At 51.0% G+C, this 17,717-nt stretch overlaps 1 protein-coding gene across 7 annotated transcripts; it reads right to left on the reverse strand.

Annotated features, from left to right (window-relative positions):
* Positions 1-4,098: 4,098 nt before the first annotated feature.
* ORAI2 (ORAI calcium release-activated calcium modulator 2) lies at positions 4,099-17,713 on the reverse strand. Of its 7 annotated transcripts, none has more exons than XM_083806145.1 (5): positions 15,944-17,713; positions 14,425-14,597; positions 13,103-13,140; positions 11,994-12,234; positions 4,099-6,545 (listed from the first exon to the last, which is right to left on the reverse strand). In XM_083806145.1, the coding sequence occupies exons 4-5, from the start codon at positions 12,222-12,224 to the stop codon at positions 6,000-6,002; spliced, it is 777 nt and encodes a 258-aa protein (XP_083662271.1). In that variant the 5' UTR covers positions 12,225-12,234; positions 13,103-13,140; positions 14,425-14,597; positions 15,944-17,713; the 3' UTR covers positions 4,099-5,999. The 7 variants fall into 7 exon arrangements, with proteins under 7 accessions (XP_083662271.1, XP_083662272.1, XP_083662267.1 ...); XM_083806146.1 differs by lacking the exon at positions 15,944-17,713 and adding an exon at positions 15,303-15,366; XM_083806141.1 differs by lacking the exons at positions 13,103-13,140; positions 15,944-17,713 and adding an exon at positions 15,303-15,435.
* Positions 17,714-17,717: the final 4 nt, after the last annotated feature.

The following is a 17,717-nucleotide window of genomic DNA, read 5'->3' on the forward strand; positions in this document are numbered from 1 at the left end:
CCAGCAGCTATAATTTTTTTTCTTGGCACCTCCAGCAGTCAGATTTGAATCATACCTTGTACCTAAGATTCAAGTAGTCATTTGTAGCAGAAGCTGATTTGAGGCCATCTGTCTGTTCAGAACAAACTTCTGTGCTCTTGAAAATGAAGCTGTGCTGTGGAAGAAGCGTGATCCTTTAACAAACTCTGTTGTGTCATCGACACCATTCAGCACAGTCACACTTACAGCAATAAAATGACACTTTGCAATGCTGTCTGGTTTTGTCCGGTAAGAAAAAGAGGGACAGGTTTATTACATGGGATTTCAGCATTCCTGTACAGACATATCCTGTCTTAGAAGTACTTCCTTGGCACAACGCACAGGTTCTTAATGTACCAGCAACGTATTCTCACTGTGGACTCTGCCCTCTGCTGCAGGCGTTGCGGAGAAGGCAGCTCTTCAGCCCAACAAAACTATTTTACTAGAATTCAGTTTGGTGAATCAGGATGTTTTAACAGTTACATCTATGCTGCTTCACCGCTGCAATGAGAGAGTTTCAGTTTAGCCCAGTATTTAAACAGTTGTGGACAGGGCTACAGAATAATTGCAGGAGGGATCAGCGAGCGCCACTCCCATGGGCTGCCCTAAGCCACAAACCTCCGTCCAGACCTGCTGACGGCGTCACCTAGGCTCTCCAGCAGCAGTTCCAGCATGCCCTCTCTGACAGAAGGCTGTCACTGCAAGGAGACAGTTGTGCAACAGGCAGCCAAGCTCCACCAGAAGAAATAAATCTCAAAATCACGGTTCCTAACCTTTTTGTGGCAGGCTGGGGCGATCAGTCCTTTGCTGCTTGTGCCGATGGGCTTCACAGCGTGCTGTCCCCCGGCCAGAGCCGCAGTGTCCCAGCCTCAGGGCATCACTGCCATCGGGTCAGAGAACATTCAGCCAAGCAGGAGGACACAGCTGGCAGCCTGCTGGACCTCGGCACAAAGCCACAAGGAAACCCAGGGCAGCCTTTTGTAGGAAGAACAAGCTTTGAGACCGCATCCTGCCACCACCCTACCGCCTTTCAGCGCCGAGCCTCCACATCAATCTGCTTTTCTCGTGGCAAAACGCGGCAATCAACTATTTCCATTAACGTTTGGCTCTTATTTCCAACGCTCGCTTTCACATTTCTATTGTGCTCCCAGCCTGTTAAAATACTTTGTCTACACGTACCTGCTGTTTCATTCTGCCAGCAATGAAAGCAGATGATAGCTTCTGATGAATCAGTGTGCCACAATGAAAAGATAAACAACATTAGTTCATTTTGTGCTCGGCATTTGTTAGCTGAGTTTTTCTGCCTTGTTCAAACTACACAGAAAGCTGCCGTTCTTGCTAGAAAGTTCCAGCTCTGCCTACTTGATATCTTAAGTTTAAAACCTGCACATAATTATCTTCTGAGCCAAAAACCGAGGGCTTTGTCTAGATGGTTTCTGAAGCCCAACACTTAATGTAGTCTCTCCTCAGTCATTGCTATGTCTATCTTTCAACATTTTTCACCTGTTAAATTGTCTCTTGGGCATCATCTCAGAGAGATCATAAAGCAATCACAATCTCATTGGCTCTGTATTACTTTCTAAAACCTTATGCACATTCTCTCCTAAAAAAGCCAGAACTACAGTGTTGTAGAACATTAATGATTGATTTAGATTATCAAGTATCACAGAAGTCTGAGAAGAGTATGAAGAGGTTTTAATCTTAATCATCCGTTAAAAATAATTTTGTCCACTGTGCTAGTGTCATTAACATAAGACAAACTTTAACACTCTTCATGTTATAGGAACTGCTATCGCAGCTGTTTATCTTCTTAACCAAGACTAGCACTTGTAAAACACGTACCAGGAACCATGCCCTCATTAAAAACAAGTGCATCAATTTGATATCTACTTATGTATTTTAAAAGAAGATAGGTAATATCTGTGCAAGCTTTAAAAAAAAAAAAAAGTAAAGCACAGATTAACCCAAAGAGGTTGCTGGAGGACTTCAGCTGTCTTTTGAATAAAAAAATCAGTCAAATCAGCAAGTAGTGTAAAACTTAGCATGGTTATCCAGTTTCACTCACAACCGATAACTGAGATATGTGCGTTGTTCTATATTAAATAGCGCTCATGCAGAGATAAAACAAGAACAGGCCAACACAAAGACAGAGGTTTGCTCTCTCCAAGCACTTAACTGAGTCAACATCGCGCTCATCGTGGTTGAGGAAAGCTCCGAATCACACGCACGGGCGCTCACGGGAACTTTTCTAAATTCAGCCAGTTAAGTAATCACTGGAGCCATTTTCTGGTCTCTTCTGCACCACTTTCAAACACCCTGTGAGAAGATAATCAGAAAATAAGCATGCTGACCCATTTGTGCTGGGATGCGGATTTGAGGTTGCAGCTCTGGGGGAGGTTATTGAGGAAGCTGCACGAGTTGGAAGATAACGAAGCTATGAAAGGAGGGAATCCTGAGGGCTTTCTGTTTGTTTATGGAAGGGAAAGAAGAGGAGGGGCAGGGCGAAATCCCACGTAAAGCCATGGAAAGGCAAGAGGAAAGCACGTAGTGTGAGCAGCCAGTCCTGCAGCTGGCCAGGCACCCCGATCCCCAGGCAGAGTCCACACCCCAGCCACCACTGGCCCCACGGCAAGCTGCCCTCGCTATCCTGGCACCAGGAACACCGGGGACAGTCCCCTGCTGCACCCGCACCACCAGCCCTCTACAAACACTTCCAGGTACTTGTGTGCTTACCGCGGCGTGCTCCACCCCAGGCTTCTCGTGCGGTATCGCCTCCATCGTCATGCAGATCGTGCCCAGGCGGTAAGATCTAACGTCAGCCTCATCCCCTGTGGTGACGAGGCCTCCTGCTGCCCACCACAACAAGGGACAGGCTGGGAGCAGCGTGAAACACAGGGAGCTCAGGGGGCAGGAGCTGCCACCAACCCCAGCCAAAGGGCGAACCCGGCTCTGCCCCGGGCATCCCCGGCTCCCTCCTGCACTCGTGCCCAGTCCTGACCGCTGCTGAGGAGAGGAGAGAGGAGCCCACACCTGCCTTGCCCGAACAAAATCACCCTCCCAGGGCACGGAGCTGCTCCAAGGCTGGAAGACCCCAAAAGCAACAGATGCCCCAGGAACCACAGGGACACAAGGGTCGAGGTGCCCGAGGCCAGGCACTGGCAGCAGACACGAGACAGGACATGGTGCTGCCAAAAGAAAGGCATCCCCCTGCTTAACTGCTGGGAATCCTGCTGCCAACCACAGGGATATCAGCAGAAGCAAGGAGGAATTTCTGGCACCAAAGCATGGAAACTCCTGTCTGGACAAGTACGGTGTCCCTACTCCTTCGTGGATTAAGTTTCTGTTGCTTGCTGATACCACGGGTGAACTTACTGCAACACAAGTCTGGACCCAACAGCAGTGAACGTGTACAAATGTTAGAGGAAGAAGCAAGAGAGACAAGCACTCTTGTTGGAAAGGAAGAATGAGAGGAGCTGCAGCACGAAGTGATGGGTTACCTGGAGAGATCCCAGACACCAAGGAGCAAAAATACTCCCATGAGAGATACAAAAAGCAAAGCTGGGAGCAGAGCTGGCCAAGCACACGATTACGCTGATTTAAGCGTATTCACCCACGGGAAACCCTCTCAGACTCCCTGCTGGAGTAAGGCGATCCCTCTCCAGTCACTGCTCACTGCCTTGAGACTACTTTGAACCTAGTCCCACCAAAGCCTCTAATTGTTCTATGAAGTCTAAGCACAGTCTCTGCTGCATTTCTCCATTTGCTGAAGTTTATTTGCAAAGAAATGGACGACTTGGCTGTTTCCACATGAGCCACATTGCTGTCACAGCGTCACGTACATGCTGTGAAATTTGATGACTTTTTACTACAGAAAAATGGCAAGACACCTTCCTCCACAATTAATTTCAAGCCCCGTGGGCTCCACAGTGCACACAGAGCCCTATTCTTACTGACGTTAAAGGAAAGCACAAAGCTCAGATAAGAAATTCATCCTATCTGGCCTGGCTCTGGCCTCACAATAGAAATTCTGTTGGTAGAGGAGCCTACGCGTGTAATACTTGGCAGAAAACTCAACTCTGATTTTGTTACGTAAACCTTTAATTTTTTATTTTGGTAAGAAGAGGAGAAGAGAGGGCAGGCTCCTGGGGAGATGGTATGAATTTCATGACCACCCACTTCCTGGAGGACACTCCTCATTTTTTGCATATGTGCATAAGTACAGGCTAGTCATTTCACACACACAAACTATTTTCTTTGCTGCACATCAGCCAATATGGTACACGCCAACTGCGGCAAGAACAACAGATGAAAGGCACAGACACAGTGCTAAGCAACTCGTTCAGCAATGCTCAAACTTGCATGTAAACAAGAGAAATTGGAGTTGGGTTCCCAAGGCCCTCGTCAGAGAGAAATACAGGGATAGTCTCACTGGGATTTGCGTGTACTCTCCACTCTGGGCAGCTGACATGTAATACGCTGCCATCAGATTTCTCAAATCCCAGTGGAATAAGGGACCATAGATAAATAGAACATTACAAACATCCGTAACAACTTCAGAAACCTATACAGCCTGGGAACCTAACTGCAACGTTTGAGTGCAGAGCAGGAAATCGGCATAGGATCAGGGCTAAGAAAATGCGCTTATGCTTCTTGCAGCCCTGTACCAGAAAGCCTTACTTGCCCTTCAAAGAGCTGATGATTGCAAAGCACTTCTCTCCACGAGGTTACCACAAATCATAAAACAAGTTTTACAGAAGTTTTCCCCCAAAAGGATGCTATAGTATTCACAAGCTTCCCCTGCTAAGCAAAGCAGACGTGCAAGTGTCTTTTTTTGTGCTGCTGAAAAGGAGTCAGCTCAAGTGAAACGTGATAGCTCTTCAATGGCGCACAGATCTCCTGCCGCATCCAGCTCCAGACTCGCCTGTGCAGCTCCAGGTTCCCCCAGAGGAGCTGCCTGCTTTGGTGGAGGGAGAAGGAAGCATTCCTTTTGGACAGGTGAACGTACTGCTGACAAACACTGATGAAAAACGCAGGACTGGGGCTTGTTCTCTACAGCAAGCCAGGAGAAAGACATTGCAACAGTACATAACTGAAGACAACACAGGGACAGGTTTCTACAGCCTGCTGTCACTCTTTACCTCCTTGAAACTTGCTTTTCTAGTCCTTCAAAATTTTGTCTCATTAAATTCCCCGTCACTGTTCTGTTTTAAGAATGTCCTTGTTAAAACTAAAACACCTGTAAGCCTTCCCTGGGCACTCTTGCTTCTTATTGGAAAAAAACCCTCACATGATCTTGGCATTCATTCAATCTAGAGTGACAGATGCTGCTGAAGAAATTACAACAGAACTCCTCAGTCCCCTGCAATTAGGGATTCGACCTCCCCAGACATAAAAAAATATAGTAAGGAATAGCAAGAACAGAACATAAAAGCTAAGGCTGGTTTCTTCCTGGTTATGTACTTATGGAACGCTTGCTTTAGAACCGAGGTGACGAACACTCGGTTTCTATTGTGCTTTCCTGGAGGTGCTCAGGTTGGAAGCAGATACCCTCGTTAACCAGCACAGCTCTAGAAATAAACTGCCAATTAATTGCTGCTGCACTGACAGCCAGGGAGTTCTGACACGTAAGACAGGTTCCACACACACACAGCCTTTTTGGACAGCTGATGCAGTTTTACTTTTGACAACTGAATGTTGCATTTAAAAAAAAAAAAAAGAAAAAAAAGAAAAAGAAAAGAAAAAGAAGAGCAGATTTTTGGCTACTTGTACCAATGTAGATCAAGACTTGACCTCGAACTCCACGGCAGTGTCTACTTAAGTACAGAAGTGTGTAGGACCAGAGACCCCAGCATCTGAAACAGCACTAGAACCCACAGCTAAATATGGCAGGCAATTAGCATTTACATATTTAAGCCTCAGAACAATCCATCGCTGGTGTGTCTCACCAACTAGCAGAACGGGAATTTTGCTCTCAGCCTCTGTCACACTACCTGCATGCCTCTGTCATGCCCGTCTAACTGCACTTTCAGTTTGTGGAGCTCCTCGATCTCCCGGTTGTGGCGCTCCGTTTTGTGCCGCACCAAGGAGCGGTAGAAGTGAATGGTGAAGACGACAAAGATCAGCCCCACGGGGACCATGATGATGGTGGAGACCAGCGCTGCCTGCCAACCCGCGTGGCCGCTGGGCTTCTGGATGGTGGTGGTTTCATTTTTCAGGATGGAGTCCACAGGCAGAAATTTTATCCAGCACAGAAGCACCACTTCCGCGAGGAAAAGGAGGATTCCCAGAACCGTGGAGAAGCCCCACGCCAGCTCGATGTAGGGATGCATGCGCTCGTGGGGGGATTCGCTGATGGAGTTCAGGTTGTGGATGTTGCTCACTGCTTCCACGTTCGGCAGAATGCAGGTGCTGATGAGAAGAGCGAAGAGATGGACTGCCACGAGCACCGTCGTGCAGGCACTGAAGGCGATCAGCAGCATCTGGGGGTACTTGTACTGCATCTCCAGCTGCACCTCCACCATGGCAACCTGGGGGGAAAAGGAAGAAAAAACTGCTCGTCAACAGCTGCTGGTTTTCCTCTTTTCCAGGCCTTCATCCAGGAAAGCATCTTTATTCAGGAAGACCACGTAAGGTCAAGTGCACACTCAAGAGCTTTTCAGAGCAGCCTGAATGGCTCAGCCCAGCTCCCTGTGATGATGCACGCACCGTCTGCAGCTTGGCCTGTCGCAAGGCTCACGCACACATTTCCGTGCTGTACTTTTCCAAAATAACAGCTCTCTCCTTGCAACCGTGAGCCATACGAGCTGCCTCAAACCGAACACACAACAGAAGGAACCCATTAGACCAGAAGCGTAGCTCGGAGGCAGCTGACAGCCTGCTAGCCCGCCCGCCCGCCACACTTTCTTCTTCCGCTCACCGCTAGCGGTTGCGGGGCAGGAAGTTTCAGCTTCACGGGTGTAAAAAGCAAAAAGCAAGCAGCCCGCCTGGCCAGCAGCCAGCAAGGTTACACCACCTCCCAAGGGAAGCATGCAAGCTACTTTATAGTTTAAGTTACTCCACAGTAAAAATAGCTGCTTCTATTCTCAGAACACGGCGGTCGTTTTTATTACAAACATGCCTGGATACGAGTCACATCCCCAAATTTCTCCCTTGGGGTCTAATAACTTACTGATACGTTCAACAGAGGTGGACAGCTACAGGCGTACGGGCATGTTAACAGCTCGGCTCTCGTTTCAGGAAAGCAGGCTCACAACACGCAGCAAGTCTCTGAAGCTGGTCGTTTCAAAAGAACCTCAACCGCGTCTTCAGTCGAGTGATGTTTAACAAACAGTAAACGCAGGAGAGCAGCGCCCTTCTGGCACCAGAACTGCAGTCCTGCTACGGGTCTGTAGCTGGTTTAGCACAGGAATTCGTTAAAATACTTCACCTGTCTGTGAAGCAAGCCAGCATGTGTATTGCTGCGTGGTGTCAGCCCCGACAGGGCTGCAGAAACCTCTTGCCAAGGGAAGCTACAGGCCAGTGGCTGAGAATACCCAGCATTGCCCTCTGACAACTCTCCAGCATTGCTTAGTGACTTGCACAGATGCTCGTGCAGCCTGCAAAACCTCTGGTGATCCCAGGCAGCCTGCTGCTCCAGCACACCGCAGCTCACCGTGTGCGTTAGGGGAAGGAGAAGCTGATTTAGGATGCCTGCCTCTCAGAGCCGCTATGGGGAAGGAAAGTTGGCACAAGCGGCTGGATTCCAGGGGGTAGGTGGATTTTGCAGAACAGACATCACCACTTTATCCACACTTTGTATGAGCAGCCATTTCGGGCTCTGTATGATGATCTGCACCATTCACTGTGGCATTACTTCTTAATTAATGTTAATTTGATGTTATTAATGTTATTTATGCCCTAAGATCAGGGTACACTCACACTCCTACTTTTGGTAGCCCTGAGAAGAATCAAAGAGAGTGGAAGCAGCACTACATTGGCACAACTGCTGTCCCACCTGTGTTTACTTTGAAACCATCAGCAGCCTGAAGGAGGGGGATCACGGTCAAGCCTGAGCACCTCTGTTAGCACTAAGAAATAACACGCGTGTCTGGGGCAGAAAACAGTCAGCCTCTACACGTCTGGATTTTATACCTGCGCCAACTGTATGTGGTATTAGAGACACCAAAAACATAGTGACAGTTCTTGGATATTCCCAGCCGTTTGTTCTGGTGATGAATGTGGGCATGGTATTTTATTTTAAGACTCCTGTCTGCAGATCTTGTCAAATAGCGGGGAAAATAACGCAGAACTGGCTACACCATCTACTGCAAGCAAGGTCCGTCTGAATACAACGTACACGTTGCCTTGCATACGTCCCCTTTGCAGTTCCCTGTGCACTGATTTGGGATCAGACTTACCGTCTGCTGCACGGCTCTGTACAATTCACTTGCACAGCGCTGCGCTCGTCAGTCACCCCGCGTCAGCCAGGAAAAGCTGCAGGTATTTTGTTCATTATTGGGTGCTGTAATACCCGGAGACACTGCATTCAGCGAGCTGAATAGGAACCGTACCTGCATGTTCAATTTATAGCTTTAATATAAAGCTGAAAGCCTGGCTGATGTCAACATATCAATTTCTAGTTGTTATCCTTCGCATGAGCAGCACTTTTCAGCTAATTGGATGTTTCCTCCCAGACTAACCTATTCCCTAGGGCTAGCTTCAGCTGTGCAACGTGATGAATTTTTAACACTGACTGATGGCTCAGTAAGAGGTATTTCACAGGAAAACATCAACAATCCAGAGAGGGCAGCAAGGCAGAAAAACAGATCATTTAACCCGAACGAGCACGGGAAAGGTGAGTGAGCTTTATCACCTTACCCCACACAGACTGTCATGTCATTGTCTGACCGGGATAAGAGAAGGAGGACAAGCTGACATAACCCATTTAAAAATCATTAAGTATGCTGCTTCGCCTGTAAAACTATTAATATGTCATGTTTGATACAATTACGCTCTTCTGTGACAAGAGCCCCTTTTATGCTAACCTCTTCCCAGCGGGCAAGGTATCGAGGGCTTGACTTTGCAAGGCGCCGAGCAGCCGCCTGTTTCAGCGCAGGCTTAATTTTGAGCCTGAGGATTGCCCTGCTGAACTCCAGGCTCGCAGGTTCACTGAAGAAGCATGTGCTGGGAACGTTTTTAAGTTAGACGGTGGTTAAATTACATGCAATTGTGTGGGTTTTTTCCTTCAAGATCACCGTAGTCCAGATTGCCCATAAAGAAGATGCTCATCTTGAGAAATTTGGTCCAGCACAGATAATATCAGGCGAGAGGATGACAAATGGCTTCACATAACACACGTTACATTCACACAGATGGTTTGGCAGCCTGTAAAAACAATCGCTCCGGTCAATCTGTTGGGTTTTTTCCCCCTTTTCTAAATCAAATTCATATCCTGGAGCAACTGGACAAGCATTGAGAAGACCGGCTAGCAGCAACAGCTCTTATTTCCATCAGGAAAACGATTAAAGAGATTTCCTAAGCTCCCTCCGAATCTCCTTCACCTGCAGGCTCCCCGGGACGATGCCGGCAGCCATACGGCCCCCCTCCAGCCAGACCTGGCGCTGGGAGGCTCCCGCGTCCTCCTGGCCTGCCCGCTTCCCTGCCAGAAATACCGCAGATAGCATCGCCTAACGAGGAAGGCTCGCATTATTCTGCAGCCTGTCCAGAAGGAGCTGGATCAAAGCCACCGCCTGTTGATTAAATACCCATCAGCTTGGAATAATTTCCAGCCAATATGGAACTGGCTGGAATCACACACGCTGACAGGGAAGTAAATAAAGCAATAGCCAAGGCCTCCGTGACATTTGTTTACATAGTTAAGTGCACATAGGGCTTCAAGGAAACTATTCCACTCTAAATAACTACGCTGCTTTCATCATAGCCAAAGAGATGCTCTTATTAGAGTCTAAACATCCACATAGCACATGCCTAGCAAATTACAGGCAGAGAAATAACGAGGCAGCAATAGACACGTCACCTTTCACTGGACGGCCCGATGCAGTCGGCTAGGGAAAAGCTTGCTAATAGAAGAGAATTCCTTCCAGAAAATGTTTTGTTTTCTGAAAAGCACCAGTTTTGGATCTACTTTTGTTAAAAGTGGCTGTCTCGAATTCGCAATCCTTATACCTACTTGATAATTAGCTTTTAAGCTGCTAAGTGCCCGGCAGACAGCACTCCCGGGCACCAGCTCTGGCATGCCCACCACGGCACGAGACTCCTCTAAAAACCGATCTGGGAACACGAAGTAAACGAGATAACCTTAGCAGGTAGCTAAGTGCCTCATAAATAGAAGTCAAACGGTTAACTGTGTGTGTTTGCTGAGCCCTTCCAGCAGCTCTCTGTTTTCAGACACAGCCCAGCCCTGCGGAGCGGCGCTCCAAGCCCCTGCGGGGTCCCGGCGACACCGGCATCCAGGCAGAGCCATCTGCTCGTGCAGCCGGGCCGCCGCGATGCATCAGGGTTCACGACGCCACAAAACACCAATTTAGTGCTCGCGTTAAAGGGCACGGTCACGAACGGCTACTGCACTACTCCAGGAACCTCGAGGCACGGGGGGGCCAGCACACAAACTGCTTTTGAGAGTAAGAAAGCTTCAGTGAAAAGAGACCTACAGGAGAACCCGGCTGTCTCAGGACGGGGAGGCACCTCCTGCCATTTCAGCACACACGCCTGGTTACAAACCAGCACAGGCAGCACGGGAAGCTTTTACGAGCATCACATACACACGGCGAGGAGAGAGGGACCACAAAGCAACCGAGCACCCCTGCCCTGCAGGCTGGCCCACTTATCTCCCTGCTCATGCTCCTCCAGCTTCGCTTTGGGCGACCGACTGCGTCATCCAAAAGGGAACTCGCCATTGCAATGCTCCGGGGGTGGAAAAGCAGGCGTGGGAGCAGCTTAAAGCAAACAAACAAACAAACCCAGCTACCTGGAACGTTCCCAAAACCTGCCTGCCCCCCTGCAGCTCGCACGCCGCAGGCTGTAGCATCTCCACATCCCGCTCTCCCACGCGCTGCCCTCCGCGTGGGCGCGCTCGGCGCGCAGACCTCAGCAGCGAGCCCGTTTCCTGAGCAGAAAGCCTCCCCAAAGCAGGCTTCAGCCCGCACTGCTGCTGAGGAAGAACCCGAGGGGAGGTAAAGAGGCTGCTGGCATCACAGCGTGACAGCGCTCTGCTAATCCCACGGCTCAGTCCCGAACACCAGACTGTCTCTGTGTTATTTGTGTGCTCCCTGACACGGTTTTGACCTATGCAAATAGCTTCCAGATAACACCCAAGCGCCGCACAGAGCAAAGAAAGGACTGGGGATTATTCCCGATAGACGGCGCTGACAAAAATACACCGGGTTTGGCTCCCTGCAGGCTGCACAGCCCTCTGACGCCGCGCCGGAGGCTGCGGGGCCTCTCACAACACGATCTCTCTGTTCACGCTATGCAAATTCCCCCCTGGCAGGCTGTGACCCAACCTCCACCTTATTTTAGGCACCGTGACCTGAAAAAAGCACATACAGAAAATAAGATAACGCTGAGGACCACAGGGGCCGAGGAGCTCCAGGACCAGACCAGGCGCAACCTCACGTGAAGGCAGCCAACGGTGCCTGGCCTCGGGGCCAACGGAGAGCCCAGCTCCCGTGCTGCTCAGTGGCACCGGGGCAACGCTCAGGATTGTCTGCAGGAAGGGGACCAGTTTTTTTTAAAGGTCTGGTTTGGGAGTGCGCGGGTGCATCATTAGGCAGCCCATGTATGCACGCTGCCTCGAGAGAGCCAGCCTCAAACTTTTCAACAGCCAAACAGGAGCCCACAGGCAGATGCCTCCTGCTCCGCAGAGAACAGCAGCACATCCTGCTTCTTGGCAGGGAGAAACCACCGCCGATTAACGGGGGATTTTACAGAACCAGAACTTCCATGATCTGGAAAGCGTGCCCACAAAACAAACGTACCATCGCGAATCCAGAGAGCAGCGCAGAGGTTCTGCTGGAAGCTTTCAGCTTGGCTCGGCTCAGGTACAGCTTCCTCCACGACAGGGCCTGGACGGAGTGGTGGTTTGATGTCACCAGCTCCAGGTAGCTGCGGCGCACCCAGTCCCGATAATCCATGCCTTTGGTGCCAGGTTCAGAGCAGCAAGCGGGAGTGGAAGGGTCCACCGGAACGTTTAATTCAGAACTCATCATGAGAGAAGTGCTGAGGGGAAACAAAAGTCACGTTCAAAAGGAGGCAGCAGAGAAAGGACAAGCGTCAGCCACTGCAAAAGCTGTTTAAACACGGCTACCCTCGGTCAGTAGACATATGATGGAGCAAACTGTATCACACTTACAATGCGCCACACAGGAAAATGACCATCTGTATGCTAAAAGTGACCATGAGAACCAGGCAAGACTGCACAAGTAAGCTTGGGAACTGCTCCAGCAGGGGGTCAGCAAGGTTGCACAGCGCCCAACTTTTTATTTTTATAAGCTGGCATCTCAACTTTCCCCTTTAATTCCTCCTTGGTAATTTGTTTTACGTAACCCTTTGGAAATAGGTTCCCCATCTTATCATTTCGTTGTAATCTGACAATTTAGTTTCCCACTGCATCATCTCCAAGTGAATCTTGTTGGAGTACCAAGGTAACTCCAGCTGTTCAGGGACTCACTTTTTGCTTTTTCTTTGGAAATCAGGTTTTCCCGTTAAACCACTGCTCAGTTCACACGGGCACAAGACAGGAAACAGGCATAGGCCTGAACGCTGCGCGTGGTTAACAACTGATTCTCCCAAGCTCCTGCAGTGGAAAGTTCAATTTCCTAAACTATTCACACCCCGCTTATCATCCACATCTGGCCGAGAATCCTATTCCCTTACTTCCACTGTTAGCTCTTAGCGTACGGAGAGGAAAAGACAACTCCAGGAAGAAAAGGGGGCTGCCTTCCCAGTGGTATGAGCGTCTTCAGATTCCAGAGATTACACGGAGATAGGTAAAGGGCCAGCAATGCTGTTCAGGTGGCTAACGCCACAGCTGCTGGCAGAAACAAGCGCCAGGTCCCAGCAATCCCCTCCTCGCACCACAACTTACCCACGCTGCTGCCGACTGGCTCACTATCTCCGCATCATCTGCAGATACGAAACAGACTTTATGTTTTGGGCAAGGACTTCTCAGCTCCGACAAACATCTGAAAGCAGCTAACTCAGTCGTCTGAAGAACAGAAACCCCGATCCTCGGATTAATCCTCACACCCTGGGGTCTGCCGTGACCACGGTGGCAGACAGCAACACCAAGTCGCAGCACGTGAGACCCTGCTGGCTGTAAATACTTACCAGCTCCTGGAAGGAGGAGATGGGCGCCCAGAATCACACACGGCGTGGCACTAATTAGCCTCAGCACCACACCCCTAGGTCACAAGCACCTTGCTGCGTGCCTGAGAGGAGCCCCAGCCCTGCCCGCATCCCCCCTGCTCCACCCAGCTCTTGGCAAACGAGGGCCATATGGAGACAGCTAATAAATCAATGTTTGCTGCGAGATTTGAGGAAGCAGCAAAGATAAGAGGGCACCAATTGCCCACAGCTCTGAATGGCATGACTGGAAAGGAACAAAGCTGTCCCAGGCACAGTAACCAAGATTAGGCTGCAGCAGAACACAAAGCACTGCAAGACGTACGATTGTCCGTCCCCCTAGAGAGCTGCATTTCTGTGAACCTTCAGATTTCAGCTCCTCAGACATCGTAAGGGTGGCAGCAAAACCACAAGACTGCTCTTTTTGACGAGGCCAGAATTACAGCCCCAGAGTAGTCCTGGATGGCTCTTCAAAAGCTCAGGAGCGAAGAGCTTTCAAATTATAGAACAGAAAAAAAGCAAAGGAACTCGCAGAACATACTAACAGAGAGAAACCTCCCTGCCTGGCCCCCTTCCAGAAAAGACAAGAATCACCTACTTATGGCAGAAAACCCCCTCTCCCCCAGCCCCCTGGGACGAGCAGAAACATCCTGCGAGCAGCAGATGTATGAAGCTGTTTCCTGTGATGACATCCTGTGTGAATTCTGCAACGTATAACGCGGGGCGAGTTTGTTGGCTTTGCCTCTAGCTGGGACGCTGACAGCCTCTACCCTGACGCTGATTTTCCACGAAATGCACAGGAATTTAGTATGTTGGAAACTTCAACCCGGGACAAATTCCATGAAAAAGAAAAAATTAAATAAAATCCAGAGGCTACAGAGGGAGAGCGCGAGCACCCAATCACATCCGCGTCCTCCCTTAGAAAAACAAACTGGAAATACCAAGAGGATGATTTTTGACTCTGGAGCAGCTCAAGAGCTGTTCCCAAGTAAGTAAACAACTCGGGAACAAAACCCCTCAGCGCGAGCGGAGCCCACGGCGGCAGCACCGGGGCTGCAGACTCACCTCGGTGGCCGCGGGCATGGAGGGGCCGGGCGGCGAGACCCAAGGAGAGCAGCTCCACGCACGGCACCTCCACCTCCTCGCAGCACCTCCACCTCCTGCACAGCACCTCCACCTCCTCGCAGCACCTCCACCTCCGTGGGCTTTTGTTCTGGCGGCACTGCCCAGCCGGTTAGCTGCAGGGGGGGGAGTTATCAGGAAACACGCTCCAGCCTCGGTTGGCTGGATGGGGGGAGAGCTATCGGGGAAATATCGTGCTCCTGCCTCAGTTGTTTGGGTGGGGGGAGAGCTATCGGGGACATTTCACGCTCCTGCCTCAGTTAGCTAGACGGGGGGAGAATTATCGTGGATGTATCGTGCTCCTACCTCAGTTAACTAGATGGGGAGGGGGGTTATCAGGGAAATATCGCGCTCCCGCCCCAGTTAGCTGCACGGGAGGAGAGTTATTGGGGAAATATCGCGCTCCTGCCTCGCTTAGCTGCATGGGGGGCGAGTTATCAGACTCCTGCCCCAGTTACCTGCACGGGGGGGACAGTTACCAGGAAATACCACGCTCCTGCCCCAGTTACCTGCACGGGGGGTGAGTTACCGGGGAAATACCGTGCCCCTGCCTCACCGGGGGCAGAGCCATCGCGGAAATACCTCGCGGCCGTGGCGGCTGGGGCCACTTTACCGGCACCCACCCCCCCCCATACCATCAGCACCCGGGACTGCTGAGCCCCCCCCCCGGTGCCCGGGCCCCCCCCCGGGAGGTCTCAGCCGAGCAGCCCGGACCGAGCCCCGGTAACCACCCGGTGTCCCCTCAGTCAGAACGGGGCCCCCCTGCACCCCCCGGCTCCCCGCCCAGCCCCGGCCCCCCCCCGCAGCCCGCCCCAGCTCACCGCGGAGCCCCGGGAGCGGAGCGGAGCGGAGCCGCCGCCGCCGCCGCGCTGCCAAGGCAACGCCGGGGCCCCGCCACGTGACCCGCAGGAAATGGGAGGGGGCGGGAGGGCGCCCCGCCCCGCCGCACGTGACCCGCGCCTGATTGGGCGGGGAGGTGGGGTGGGGGGCGGGGCCGGCGGGAAGCCACGCCCACATCCGCGACAGCCACGCCCACTTTGAAGTAGCCACGCCCCCTCCCGTGGAAGCCCCGCCCCCCGGTCCCGATCCGGCCCCGCGCCGCCCGCAGCGGCCCCGCCGGGGAGGGAGCCCCGAGCCCCGAGGGCCGGGCGCGGCCCCCGCCGGTCGCTGCGCCGTGTTCGCAGCCGTCCTCGCGTCCCTACACGGGACGTCCTCCCCTGGGCTCCGCCGGCTGCCGGCGTCCGCCTGCCTTCCTCCATGCCCTCAGCAGGAAATCCTGCGCGAAGCCACCGCAGGGCGCGGGTGGGACAGGAGGAAGGAGTTCCTGCCCTGGGAGCGAGATAACGCGCCCCAAGGCGGCACGGAGGCAGCTTTATCACACAGCGATCCCTCTTCCTGAGCTCAGCCCTGCCTGCAGAGGCGGGGGGAAATGACAAAGGGAAACAATTCCTAAAAAACTTACTCGAGAGACAAGTATTTGTTCTCCTGAGCGTACTCTTCACCTTTCCCATCACGAGCATCTCTGCTCGGTTACAGCGCTAACGCTGCTCGCAGGTCTGGTGCTTGTACGAAGGCGTGCAGAGATGGAACAGCGGCAAATCCAGCCCCAGGAGATGCCTCTCCCTGCTCTGATGGGGAGTGACTCCTCTAGAAAAGAATCCAGAGCGAGAGTTTAACTGAAGCAGGTCACGCTCCTGGGCTGTTTTAAAACCCTCACGTTATTACTGCTTTTTCAGTGCTATATTTGGGATAAGAAGCAATTGTAAAACTGTTCCTCCTTTTACTACACTTCCTTGTTTCTGCTCCACAGACAATGCTTTCCCCGTTCTGAGGTCACACAGCATTCCCACGTTGTCTTAACGAAGAAACATCCTTCGAGCCGCTCAGTCGGATGCGTTTTTGTATTCTGGAAGACACGACACCAACAAACAGCCACAACACGGCACAGCAGTTTTCAGAATTCACAGCAACACGCGCCACATACAGATCCTACTGCTAAATACAGCCATGCCAGCAGAGAAGACCGTAAGGCAGCTACCACCTTCAGCAACACATTCTTTGCTTTTTATGGATTTCACACACAAACTAAGCACTCCTCGTAAACGTAGTGGATGAATAATTCAGCACGGGTACTGTGACATCCTGAGGAGCCGGGATAAGGCCATACAACCCGAATTCATTTCATTTACCAAGACCAGCTCAAGTCCATCTTCTTCCCAGCTGAGAGAAGTGTGTCCTCACGCAGCACATCTGCTCTTCTTAATGCAAAACAGCCCTTATTTGTTCAGCTCAAAAGCCTGACAAGCTCAGAGGCAGAACAGTCTTTGTTTATTTGCGAGACTCTCACTTCCTCTCCGTCCACAAAAGCCAAGAAACATCACAATGTTTTTATGGCTCGTCCTACAACACAGATGTATCAACAGGGCTTACCTACCTGAAGGGGGATTCAAGTGAAACAGTTCTCCTAACTCATCTCTCTCCACAGAGCAAATGACAACTGCAGAACATCCATTCTGTACCTTAGGCACCAGAGAACGAAATATTCACAGCTTACTCTGAAGCATGTGTCTCTAAAGAGATTTAACACACAACATTTCCATGCAGATCTCCAACCCAGGGTGCTGGTGGGGAAATACACCTTGCAGCTCAGAGATCACCCAGCTCTGAAGTCCCCGGGGAGGTAAAAGGGACCTAAACACAAACGTCACTTGCACTCGATCACATCTGCTTCCCCACTGCCAGTAACACCACCGAGAAGCCAATTCATAAAGCCAGCTCAGACAAAACGTCTGACTTCTGGCAGCACTGTTCAAAGACTAAATCCAGCAAGAGATTCTCCCTTTTCATTGTTTTTGCTTTAAATTATTTGGCATTAACTAGAGCTCGAGAAGTAGCACCGCATTCTGGATGCTGAGGTCCTGGGATGAGCACATCTGAAAGATGGCAGACACTTCTAGCTCAAGATACACCGAAAAGACAACAACCTAAATTACAAATAAAACCACCACTGCATACGCTTTTCATTTAGGCATCGCCAAGTAAATATATACGTGAATATTGTGATTCTTACCAGGGAACCTGAAGTTCAAAGCAGAGAGCTCAGGCAGAGGGAAAGCCAGGCGTCACTACATGATGTTTAGCACAAGCACAACTATTCCATTCCAAGCCTTTCTGCCACAGGATTTGGAAGCTTTACATGCAATCTTTTGGAAAACTTTGATGTGTTCCAATCAAAA

Source organism: Anser anser (assembly GCF_964211835.1).
Source record: "Anser anser genome assembly, chromosome: 20".
Classification (NCBI taxonomy): domain Eukaryota; kingdom Metazoa; phylum Chordata; class Aves; order Anseriformes; family Anatidae; genus Anser; species Anser anser.

Excerpts from the sequence above, each read along its gene's own strand:
- ORAI2 (XM_083806145.1), bottom strand. The coding sequence starts at position 12,224 with ATGATGAGTTCTGAATTAAACGTTCCGGTGGACCCTTCCACTCCCGCT. Across the intron at positions 6,546-11,993 it reads TGCTCTCTGGATTCGCGATG|GTTGCCATGGTGGAGGTGCA; the intron begins GTACGTTTGTTT and ends TTTTCCCCCCAG.